Source organism: Coenobita brevimanus, chromosome 55 (genome assembly GCF_032717465.1).
Source record: "Coenobita brevimanus isolate Jiangsu-jjx chromosome 55, ASM3271746v2, whole genome shotgun sequence".
Classification (NCBI taxonomy): domain Eukaryota; kingdom Metazoa; phylum Arthropoda; class Malacostraca; order Decapoda; family Coenobitidae; genus Coenobita; species Coenobita brevimanus.
In genome coordinates this window covers 52355577-52368416 of record NC_137008.1, presented here as the reverse complement: position 1 = coordinate 52368416, position 12840 = coordinate 52355577, and the positions used below count along the sequence as shown (strand labels likewise).

Here is a 12840-nt window from a genome sequence, read left to right as displayed (position 1 = left end):
AGGTTGCTGGTTCTTTGAAAGCAATGATAAGAAATGGAAATGAGCATGGAAGTGAAAAAGCTGTTGCATGGCCGTATTGTGATACCAACTCTAACATACGGAAGTGAAGCTTGAACCTTGTTGGAGGGACACAAGTCAAGAGTGTGGGCAGTGGAAATGAGTTATTTGAGAGGAGCATGTGGAGTCACATGGAGAGACTGACAAATGAGGAAGTGAAGGAATGTTGTGGTGTGGATGTGGATGTCAGGAAGCATCAGGAGAAACACACTGAGATGGTTCGGCCATGTGGAGAGGATGGAGAGCGAGAGACTGACGAGGAGAGTGTATGTGAGTGAGGTGGAGGGACGGGGAGGCCAAGGATGACATGGAGTGGAGAGGTATATGAGAGAGGGGGGTGTGAGCTGTGGGGAGGGCAGTGAAATGGCGGGGGACAGGGCGACATGGAGGGGACTTGTTTGTGGCCACCCGTTATGGGATTAAGGCATCTGGCAATAGATAGATAATCAGATAGATGTTAGATTTAGCATTCATGAACCCGTTAACCTCGAGGGGGGTCTTGTAAGTTGCAAAAATTACCTAATGGCAGCAGATTTCATCATAACAAAATGATACTGTAGGTTAGCTTTATACAGTATCAATATTTTCCCCAACCTGTACCTTTTTTTTTTGTGGTAGGTGTGGGGGCGACCATCATCCACCCACTTACTATAGTGATACTCTGTTTTTTAGGGTAGCTCTACATTGAGTGGCAAGTCAGATGATTTCCTGTAAACCAGAAAACCATTTATAACGCTGGGTGGTAACCTTATAACCAACCAATACGTGTTCCCTGTGTGACAGCAAGTGGGTTGGCGGAGGATTAGTGCCCCTCCCTGGAAAACAACTAACTAAAAATACAAACAAGAAGCCTCGCACCAGGATTGACGAAAAGATGACGACTAAGGACCGAACAAAGGACATGATATGGATGGCGACGCGGAATGTAAGGGGTGCAAATGATGAGGTGAAAGAGAGAGAGACAATGTCCAGATGCTTGAGGGTGCGAAAGTGGATGTATATGGATTAACTGAAACTACATGGAGAGGAAGGATAGACAAGGATTGTGGAAAGTATTAAGAATAAATGGAGTACATGGAAAGTTGTTGAATGCTGTGAAGAGTATGTATGATGGTGCTAAGGCTGCAGTGCGTGTGGATGGTGAACTAAGTGAATTTTTCTTTTTGGAGGTTGGGTTGAAACAGGGATATGTCATGTCTCCATGGCTGTTCAATCTGTTCATGGATGGGGTAATAAAAGAGGTACAAGGTAGGGTAGCGGATGTTGGAGTGGCCCTGGTGAGAGAGGATAGTGTTTGGAAACTCCCTGTACTGTTGTTTGCAGATGATACTGTGTTGTTGAGTGAAGACGAAAGGGAGCTGCAAGGCTTGGTGGATGAGTTTGGGAGAGTGTGCAAGAAACGGAATCTAAAGGTGAATGTAGGGAAGAGTAAAGTGATGGTCTTTGAGAGAGGTGAAGTCAGTGAATGTACAGCGAGGTTGGATGGTGAGGATTTGGAAAATGTGAGTATGTTTAAGTACGTGGGTAGTGTGATGAGTAAGGATGGAGATTTGGAGGGTGAAGTGCTTGAAAGGGTACAGCAGGGAAGAAAGGTTGCTGGTTCTTTGAAAGCTGTGATAAAAAACAGGGAAGTGAGCATGGAAGTGAAAAAGTTACTACGTGACAGTATTGTGATACCAACTCTAACGTATGGAAGTGAAGCTTGGACATTGTTGGAAGGACACAAGCCAAGAGTGAGAGCAGTGGAAATGAGTTAAGAGGAGTCTGTGGAGTCACATGGAGAGACAGGCTGACGAATGAGGATATAAAGGAGCGTTGTGGTGTGGATGTGGATGTGATAGGAAGTGTTATGAGGAACACACTGAGGTGGTTTGGCCATGTGGAGAGGATGGAGGGTGAAAGACTGACGAAGAGAGTGTATGTAAGTGAGGTGGAGGGGGGAAGAGGGAGGGGAGTCCGAGAAAGAGATGGAAGGATGGGGTGGAGAGGTATATGAGAGATGGGGGTGTGAGTTGGGAGCAGGGCAGTGAAATGGTGGGGGACAGGACGATGTGGAGGCGATTTGTTTGTGGCCACCCCAAACAGGATTGAGACGTCTGGCAATAGACAGATAGAAATGGAGAGGTGAGAGTGTGAGAGAATGGGAGTATGGATGGGGTATATGTGCGGGAGTAGGTGAGAATGAGAGGACAAAAGAAGGAGTGTGTATTGTTGTGAGTAACAGATAGAAGGAGACTATAAGAGAGTATGGATCAGTTCGCTCAAGGATTGTGTGGGTAAGATTGAAAGTTGGACTACAAATGTGAGCAATTGTGTGCGTGTATGCACCAACACAAGTTCGTGCAAGCAGAGTGAGAGAAGAGTTTTGGACAAATGTGGAAGTGTGCATGGAAAAGTTTGAAAGGAATGAGAGAATGTTTTTGATTGGTGATATAAATGGTAAAGTAGGGTATGTGAAGGTGGATGGAGTAGTTAGTGTGTGCAGTGTGCCAGCTGAGATAGATGAGAATGGCAGTGCTTTAGTGGACATTTGTGCTGGCAGGGGGTTGGTGATAGCCAATACCCTCTTCAGGCACAAAGTGATCCACAGGTATACATGTCGAGTGATGAGAAGGATGGATGGTGAACTGAATGAAAGGAAGGCAATGGTTGATTATGTGTGTGTGGATGAAAGGATGCGAGGGTGTGTAATGGATGCAAGAGCATTTAGAGGTTGGGGGAGTGGACTTTCTGACCACCACTTGGTGGTCAGAATCAAGGTCCAAGTAAAACAGAGAAATAGAAGAAGGGAAGGACGGCAGGAAGGAGTAGATGCAAGGAGAGTGGAAAGGTTACAAGAGGATGAGAAAAAGGCAGAATATAAGAGAGAAGTGGTGGAGCGATTGGGTAAATATGGATTGGAGCAGATGGAGGACATGGAAGGTGTGTGCAAGATATTTAAAGAAGAAACGTGTGCAGTATGTGAGGTGGTGTGTGGGGTGAAGAGAAGACGAAAGGGGGTGCAAGGAACAGCATGGTGGAATGGAGGGGTGGGACAGGCTGTGGCACAAAAGAAGAAAGCATATAGTGAGTGGATGAGAAATAGGGGTGTGGAAGAAATTGAGAGACAGAAGAGTTATATATGGAGAGGAGGAGAGAGAGGTGAAAAGATTAGTAGGAGAGAGAGTAAGAAGAGAGTGGATGAGGAATTTGGAAGGAATTTGAGTGCAAAGTGGAGGGATTGTAAGAAAATGTTCTGGAAAGAGGTAAAGAGAGTTAGACAGGGTGGCAATGAAGTTAGTCAGGAAGTGAAAGATAAAAATGGTAGATTACTAGTGGAGAAGGGAGAAAAAGTGAGTAGATGGAGAGAACACACTTTAATGAATTGTTGAACATAGAGAATGAAAGTAATGCGAGTATAACTGGCTGGGGAATGGCTGGGAGAAGGAGGGATGTGAGAAGAGAGGAAGAAATCAGCAGGATGGAAGTTGTAGAAGGAATGAAGAAAGTCAAAATGGGGAAAGCCCCAGGAATTGATGGAGTGTGTGGTGAAATGCTGAAGCATGGGGGAGAGATAGTAGTGGAATGGATGCGGAAGATGTGCAGGTTGGCCTGGGAGGAAGGTAGAGTCCTGGAGGATTGGAAGTCAGGTATGATTGTTTCCTTGTACAAAGGAAAAGGGGAAAAAGAAGTGTGTGGTAATCATTGGGGCATTTGTCTTCTTAGTGTAATAGGAAAAGTGTATGGTAGGATGCTTATGCACAGAGTTAGGGAAATGACAGAGGAATTAGTTGGAGAAGAACAGGGAGGTTTTAGGAAGGGAAGAGGTTGTATAGATCAGATATTCTTAGATCCTTAGTGGAAAAGTTTCTAGGGAAGGGAAAGAAGTTGGATGTGGCCTTCATGGATTTGGAGAAAGCATATGACAGAGTGGATAGACAAGGATTGTGGAGAGTATTAAGAACATATGGAGTAGATGGGAAGCTGTTGAATGCTGTGAAGAGTATGTATGAGGGGGCTAAGGCTGCAGTGTGTGTGGATAGTGAACTGAGTGAATTTTTCTATTTGAACTTTGGATTGAAACAGGGATGTCATGTCTCCATGGTTGTTCAATCTGAATATGGATGGGGTTATAATAGAGATACAAGGTAGGGCAGTGGATGTTGGAGTGCCCCTAATAAGAGAGGGCAGTGTTTAGAAACTCCCTGTACTGTTGTTTGCAGATGATACTGTACTGTGTTGTTAAGTGAAGACGAAGGGGAGCTGCAAGGCTTGGTGGATGAGTCTAGGAGAGTACCATGCGTAAGAAACGGAATCTAAAGGTGAATGTAGGGAAGAGTAAAGTTATGGTCTTCGAGACAAGTGAAGTCAGTGAATGTACAGTGAGTTTGGATGAGGAGGAAATGGAAGGTGTGAATACGTTTAAGTACTGTACTTGGGTTGTGTGATGAGTAACGATGGAAGTTTGGAGGATGAAGTGCTTGAAAGGGTACAACAAGGAAGAAAGGTTGCTGGTTTCCTTAAAAGCAGTGATAAGAAACAGGGAAGTGAGCATGGAAGTGAAAAAGTTACTACATGAATGTATTGTGATACCATCTCTGACGCATGGAAGTGAAGCTTGGACCTTGTTGGAGGGACACAAGTCAAGAGTGAGAGCAGTGGAAATGAGTTATTTGAGAGGAGCATGTGGAGTCGCATGGAGAGACAGACTGACAAATGAGGATGTGAAGGAGCTTTGTGGTGTGGATTTGGATGTCATAGGAAGCATTAGGAGAAACACATTGAGGTAGTTGGGCCATGTGGAAAGGATGGAGAGTGAGAGACTGATGAGGAGTGTATGTGAGTGAGATGGAGGGGGAGGCCAAGAATGAGATGGAGGGATGGAATGGAGAGGTCTATGAGAGAGGGGTGTGTGAGCTTGGAGCTGGGCAGTGAAATGGCGGGGGACAGGGTGACGTGGAGGCAATTTGTTTGTGGGCACCCCGTATGGGATTAAGACATTTAAGATAGATAGACCTTTTTCATCTTAACGGCCAAAACTGTTGGCCTGTTGCAGCTCATTCATGTAGATCTGTAACAATAAGACAATTATATGGTCTTTCATGCTTTCCATGGAACTTTTCCATATTCAAAATTATCAGCCCATTGTTACAACTTAGTGACCAGGCTAGGAAGAAAGCATTTTTTCTTGCCAAGTTAGAGTACAATGGTATAGCCTGGGGGCTTAGCTGTATGAATGTTGCATTTCAGATACCAAATTTTCAGAATAGCTGCAAGCATAATGAAGATGAATGACATAAACAATGGAGATATTGTATATGTGAGAGGTATGGTGGACTAGAGGAAAGGAATAGAAATGAAGAGTGGTTTTGCTGAATGGGTCAGAAGTACAGTGTGATTTTATGCACATGGTCAAAAGCTGTACATGGACAAGGTGCCAAATAAAGGTTTGGAGAAAAAGTTGGAATATGTTGTTGTCGAGGAAAATTGTGTCAGGCATGGACAGGCTGTGAGACTGAACTAAGATTCCAGGGTCTTGAATGATGTGCGAATGAAAGTCTGGCTCATTTTACTAGGGATGCTGCTGGTAGTTCTTCCTTGCGCAGTCTTTTCCTCAGTATCTGAATCCTCCTTCACCACATCCTTATATGTTGGGGAAAAAAAAAAAAAGATTGGAACAGCATATTGGAGAGGGAGGTTCTAGGCTCGATGCTATATGTACTGTATACATATTTTTTCATTCATTGTCGAGGGAGTAAGAGAAGTAACAAGACTGGGTAAGATATGTAAAAGGGAAGATTGATGAAGGCAGATTTTTTTTTTTTTGTCATGGAGGAGGGGGGTTTCCTGGAAGGGTCATACAGTGTTGAGGGTCATTAGGAACGAAGCAGCAGAACCCAGAATAAAGGTAAGTGGTGCAGATCAATAGAGAGTGAAGAACTGGAGAGAGAACTGAAGAAGTATAGCATACAGAGGCAAGGATCAGGGGGAAGCAGAAAACTGTAATATATAAATAGTATATAAACTGCAGCAGGACACCAAAACAGATCACAACGAGCCACCAGAAGGAGCCCATGGAGGAGTGTACACGGCGCGAATGAGCTCCGGGCGGAAACGGTTTAAGTCCACCTGGGCCGCGCACCCATATGAGACGGAACTCGCCCTCTGCCACCATAGCAGGAATACAAGACGACCTCCTGGGCAAGCTGCCACAGATCAGACTGGGGTGGAACTGTTTCTCCAGTTCCTAATAGCACCCCTGAAACGGCCGATAGCCGCTCACCTTCCTACAGGAGACTGCCTGCAGCCGCTCTGGAAGAAAAGAGGAGATGGCCTGAAGCTGCTCCCGCCTTCGTCAGAAGACAGCCTGAAGCTGCTCGGAAGGTGCCCCTCGGAGAGACAGCCTGCAGCTGCTCACCTTCCTACAGGAGACGGCCTGAAGCTGCTCCGGAGGCCAATCAGGAGACAGCTGGTAGCCGCTCCCACCTTCGTCAGGAGACAGCTGGTAGCCGCTCCCACCTTCGTCAGGAGACAGCTGGTAGCCGCTCCCACCTTCGTCAGGAGACAGCCAGAAGCTGCTCTGAGGGTCCCCCTGGAGAGACGGCCGGTATCCGCTCACCCTCCTACAGGAGACGGCCTGAAGCTGCTCCGGAGGTCAAACAGGAGGCAGCCGGAAACTGCTCCTGCCTTCATCAGGAGATGACCAGAAGCCGCTCTGAAGGTGCCCCCGGAGAGTCAGCCTGTAGCCGCTCTACCCTCCTGCAGGAGGCGGCCAGTAGCCGCTCTGAAGGTGTCCCAAGACAGCCACAGCCAGTAGCTGGGTCCTACCGCCAGAGGCGGCCTGAAGCTGCTCTTTTGTCAGGTGCTGGGCCTGGTCCACCTACCCACGACTTAGAGGGAGCCCCCAGCCTGGAGAAGTATATGAGAGGCCCTATGACCACCACCGGGCTCTTCTTCCTACACCTGGTGGAGACGCCCCTGACGGACCCCGACGCCGGCCGACGCCGCAGCTCGCTCCTGACGGCGTCCCCTACCTGCTGGGACCGCAGCCTCCCGATCGCCCCTCAAACCCCTGGGCGGGACCTCCCTGCACCCAGACGCCGGAGATCCTCATCCTCTGTCAAGCGCCTGACTCAGAAGTTCAGGCGACTTCGGCCCAGTGGGCCGGACTCCCACCCCGAACCCAGAAGCCTCGGGCCCCTACGCCCCCAGAAGCCCCGGACGAGAGAGGACGCCCCTACGAGCTGTCCCTCGCCCCCGGGACCTAGCTGCCCCTGGCAGATCCCAGCCCCGTCCGTAGGGAGGCTGAGACTCCGCCGCCGCCCCTGCGCCTGACTGTGACACGTCCGACCTGACCGTGAATGAAAGTGAACACATGCAGCATACATACAGTGTAGGAGTGACAGAGTAAAGTGGGCCGGAGGTTAGAGCATAAAAGAAAGTGGTGGAAAATACATAATGCAACAGTAAGACAGTGAAGGACGGGCCTACCATAGTGTACAGTGCCGCCATAAGTCAGTGAAGATCATACATAGGCCCCTGTGTTGAAGTTCCAGTACTGCCAGCTCCACCCGGGTACATACTAAAGTAATGTAAAAGTGATCTACGGGCCAAGGTACAGTGAACACTCTATGCAACAGTGACGGCACGTCTCGATAAGGTCATGCTTAGGCCCAGTGTAAAATATTAACGCTACCCTAGGAAATCGAGACAACCACCACCACCGGCCTAGGAAATATAAATTCCCCCACCAACATAAGTGTCTAGCTTAAGTGTTGCTCCTCCTAACCAGTGCAGTGTCCTGCGTGATACCATTATTCCACATCTGCAGCCCAAGGATTATGATTGTCCAGCTTGTTTGTATTTGTGACATCTGCTCGTTCCTGTGTAAGATTTAGTAATACACATGTAAGGTGTTGCCTTGAGTTTTTGTGTCCTGCCTATCTCTTTTTTTGTCTAAGCTCCGGTCTAGAAAGAGAACCCAGCTACTCACGGGAGGCCGACCCTAAAACACCTAGCATTAAAGTATGTGGCAGAAGTACAGGTGGATAAAAGCAGAGTGCAAGAGCAGAGTAGTCAGAAACGAGTGGTAGAGGGAAATTGGCAAGAAGACTGGAGTACGTGGAAAGATGAATCGGAGGGGGTGAACAAAAAATGAAGATAAAACAGAAACGAGTAGAAACGCGATCGATCATCGTTGGGGAAGATTGTGCAAAAGGAATTCATATTCCATGCATCTTATTTCTCATATCATAGGAAATTGTTTTACATTTTATCAAATAGAAAAATAAAAGGATCACATTAATACTGTCTGATAAGAAAATACATGCAGTATATATTTACCAACCAAATATTTTGTTTGGATGCATTCAGCAGTGACGTCACATCCTCCTCTCCTCTCCAGCCGTAGCACGATGAGGTGAGGATAGTAAACACTGAGCACTTCACTATTATGTAGATTCCACCGGGCATAGTTATGATATTTGGTATACTTTCACCTTGTACTTATATGCTCTCCTGAGTTTGATGAGTAAATAGGTGTTGTTAGGCATTACTTAGTTGAAATAAAATATGAACGTGTAATGGCATGTTGAGGTGAGGGGTAGCGTCGCCATGTGTCAGCATTTGTAAATGCCATTGTGCTGTGTATGGGGCTGTGGGTTAGTGGGGCTCATTTGAATATCATTGCTGTTTTCATATTGATTGGCTGGAGATTGTCACGCCACACGTGCTTTAATTCTTTTTCTGGAGACCATAGCCGTGTCGCAAGGTTACGCATCCTTGGATAGCCGTTTGCCCGATTGCTTTGAGGTACTCACAGCATGTTAGGGCATGGGTATTTGTTTTGGGGATCTGCGTGTTTTTATGGGTTGTATATAATATAGGGATGTGCCGATAGTATTGGTATCGGTATCGACCCTTTTTTGTAGTATCGGTGTCGTAAATATCGGTTTCCAGCCCATACTGCTTTTTCCCACGAAACTTAGGTTTTTCTGATGGTTTTTGATGTGATTCACTAGATTTTGAGTGCCATTTCCATCGGAAATTACCGAATTTTGATATACGACCCCTTCCCCGTCCCCCGCAATAATGGGGGATCTTTGGGGAATCGGGGGTTTTACGGATGGGAGAAACACAGAAAATGGTCATTTCCGAGTGAAATGAAGCTGATAGTCGAATGAATCATACCAAAATCCATTGGAAAAACCTAGGTTTTGTGGATAAAATATGAAGCTCAAACCTATCCTATCCAGACCTAACAGAACCTAATGTAACCTAACCTAACCCAACCCAACTTAACCCAAACTGAAATTAACCTACTATTCAAACCTTACATCATCTTACCTTGCTCATCAGGTAGGGATACTGAACAGATAGGGGCAAAACTCTGTGGGACCTAAGAAATTCAATTCCTGAATTGTTGTTTTCAAAACACCTTTGAAAATTGCAGCCGGGAACAGAGGGATACCTAATGCACTGGACCAACATATATACTCTGATTTTGAATGAAAGCGGGAGGTAGTGTGGGAATCTGCACAAATGCTGATTGGCTGTAGATGATCTGGTGACGGCTGTGATTGGCTTGTTTATCGCCGGTGTCGAGAGCTCAGCTTGAACTGAATTTCACTGAGCCAGCAAGTCATCCTAGGTGGGTCGGAAGGGGGATGGTGGGGTGGGGAAACCCAAATATTATTATATGTTCTTTAAAACCAATTTGTGACGGAAGTGTATAAGGAAAATGTTGATGAAGAGATGAATGTGGAGAACATAATAAAATTGACGGGAATGATTATGGGATGAAAACCGATATTTTCCTCGGTGTTGGTATCGGCAAGGTAAAAATATGGCTGGTAGGCTACTCCTATACTATTCTGGTTTATTATGTGATTCAAGACACTCAAGTTTCATGACACTGATAAACAGATGGTTATGATAGTATATTAAATTATAATTACAGTACATGTATGATGTAATATTGTCATATATTAATATTATATATCGATTACTAGATTGCCCCTGTATTAACAACACTCACGTTACCGGCATCAAATAAAATCAAATAAATAAAATCAAAATAAAAAAGTATTGGTATCGGTATCAGCAAAGTATCAGCCATTTGTTAGTATCGGTATTTGCGGGAAAGTGGGTATCGGTATCGGTTTTGGCCAACATCTTGGTATCAGCAAATCTCTAATATTATTGTGGGTTTATGCAGGAGAAGGAGTATTTTGACTGATTTCAAAATTGACCCTCAAAGTGGTTAATTTTTTTTTTTTTTTTTTTTTTTTTTTTTTTTTTTTTTTTTTTTTAAATATTAAGAGTAGGAGCAAGCTCTCTCATGGTAATCATACCTGGTGGAGCCACCACAGATCCTCAGTCCAGCCACCAGCTAGACAGGGGAGGTGAGCGACCCATGACATTGTGAGAGGGACGCCAGTCAAATGTGAAAGAATATTGTTACATGCATAGTGATAATAGCCTGATTAAATGTACTGTCAGGGAGTTTAGCTTTAGTAGGTCATATTAAACTTAGAATAGTGAGAATTGGTTGTAAGAAGTTGCTAAGAAAGATTGTATAGATATATAATACAGTGAAGTTATGAGTTTAGGCCTAAATCTTTTCTAGAGGAAGAGGAGAGGTGGTTCAAAATTTAATCGTCATTGTAACTAAATAGTTGATAACTTAGTGCTATGTGTAATTGTTCCTTGAAAGTTTCTACACTTCTGGCTTTAACTGTTTCTAATGGCAGGGAGTTCCATGTGGGAGTTATCTGACTGGAAAAGAATCTTCTAGGTTTTACCTGGGACACTAGTAGACAGTATATCCTGAATATTTGAGAATGTATAAAGAGAATAGTGTGGGGTTCATCTAAACTCTATAGGCTGATAATTCTCTCCTGAGCTACTTGGAAGTAGCATCGTCATCATCATGGGGATGAAAATTGTCCTTGGGTTTTCAGTGTTAAAAAGAGGTGGAAGTTGATACCTACAGGAAAGAATGAATGTGATATTGGTGCCTGTCAGACGTATTTGGTATAGCCTAATGGGTTGTGACTGCCCCAGGTGGAAGGTGTTACTGCCAAATTGATAAAGATTAAGGTTCAGTCCCAGAATGTGAAAAAAAGTTAGATGAGAAGCACTGGCGTGCAATACATGTTTCCTAACCTTAACTCCAACCTGGCCTGAAATTGCCCCCTCCCCATCGTGATATCTGATTTGTAATAATAGACTATAGTACTAGCTGTGGTGAAGTGCTGTGACAAGGATGTGAAATAGATAGGTCAGACTAATCTGAATGACAAATGACCGAATGATGATTGACAACAGTAAATGTAAATATTAGCCGCTTCCTGCTGTCATTAGTCATTCAGATTACATTAGTGTGGTCCAATGTCGACACCCTGTTGCATCTTTAGGAAACCAATTGACATTAATATCACATGGTATGACACTTATATTACCTGTCATTCCAGTGTAAACCTTCTGTTGACACCTCCTTCCACATTAATCCCTTAAGCCCGGGTGCGGGCTCGGCTACTTTTTTTTTTTTTTTTTTTTTTAATGCGAGGAAGAAGGAACCAAAGGCCATGGCCCGCAGTAACAGTTCCCTCCAAGAGAAAAACAAAATACAAAAGAGAGCCAAATTCAAGATCCGATCATTTTGAGATGCCTGGACACACTGTGTTTGAAAGACTGGAGATCATAGGCAGCAGGAAATACAGATAGAGGGAGACAGTTCCAGAGCTGACCTGTTGCATAAATGAAAGACTGGGAGTAACGGTTAACTCTTGCATTAGAGAGTTGGACAGAAAAGGGATGAGAGTTTGCTGCCAGACGGGTGCTACGCGCCCGTCGTAGAGGTGGAGGAATGCAAGCAGACAGTTCAGAGGAGCAGTTCAGAGGAAGCAGATTACAAGAGCAGATTTTACAAGCAGATTTTACCCTCCCAGCCTGGGATAATCAGCGATTTTTTCCCCTGTTTTTAAATATTTGCCTCCCCCCCACACACACACACAAAAAAAAAAAAAATTATCCTAGAGTCAAAAACTAAACAGGAGATGAAAGTACAAACCTACTTACCCTCCCAGCCTGGGATAATCAGCGATTTTTCCCCCGTTTTTAAATATTTGCCTCCTCCCCCACACACACAAAAAAAACTTATCCTAGAGTCAAAAACTAAACAGGAGATGAAAGTACAAACCTTTGGCTACGCGGTGACATTATCAATAGACCGGTAGGTAGGCAGTCAACAATAGGGGGAGGAGGGGAGAACAAGTGACAAAAATCCACTTTTTTCGGCACTTCACCGCCTCCCTGGACGTACCCTGCTCCTCATAACCTATTGCTTATTCCTTGTTTATGGTGAATTCAGACAAACAAGCAAAAATATCTCCCTTTTTATTATTTATATACAGCATATATATATGTATATATATATATATATATATATATATATACCGGTATATATAGGGTATATATATACACACTCGGCCATGCCACGTCGAGTACACCGCTTCCCGTCCGATCAGCGAAGTTAAGCAACGTTGGGTCCGGTTAGTACTTGGATGGGTGACCGCCTGGGAACACCAGATGCTGTTGGCATCCCTACGTGTCAAGTGGGGTTGGTGGAGGATTAGTGCCCCTCCCTGTAAAAACAATTAACTCTAAGCCCTTGACCACCCTGTTTGGGATACACGGCATCTGGCAATGAATGAATGAATTATTGACTGCTACAGGCATAGTGATGGTGGAGGGTGGCAGAGGGGAGGAAGTCACTTGTCACCACCATACTGACACGTAAAC

The 12840-nt window shown here is 44.9% G+C and overlaps 1 protein-coding gene and 1 pseudogene across 1 annotated transcript in view; both read left to right on the top strand.

Moving 5' to 3' along the window:
• The first annotated feature begins 8434 nt into the window (after nucleotides 1-8434).
• The window catches only part of RpL19 (ribosomal protein L19), a 32707-nt gene continuing 28301 nt past the window's right edge, over nucleotides 8435-12840 (top strand). Inside the window, exon 1 of the mRNA XM_080273534.1 lies at nucleotides 8435-8455. Within this exon, the coding sequence (XP_080129660.1) occupies nucleotides 8451-8455 (5 nt within the window). The 5' untranslated portion in view covers nucleotides 8435-8450. The remainder of the gene's footprint in view (nucleotides 8456-12840) is intronic.
• Nucleotides 12521-12639, top strand: LOC145401460 (5S ribosomal RNA; annotated as a pseudogene).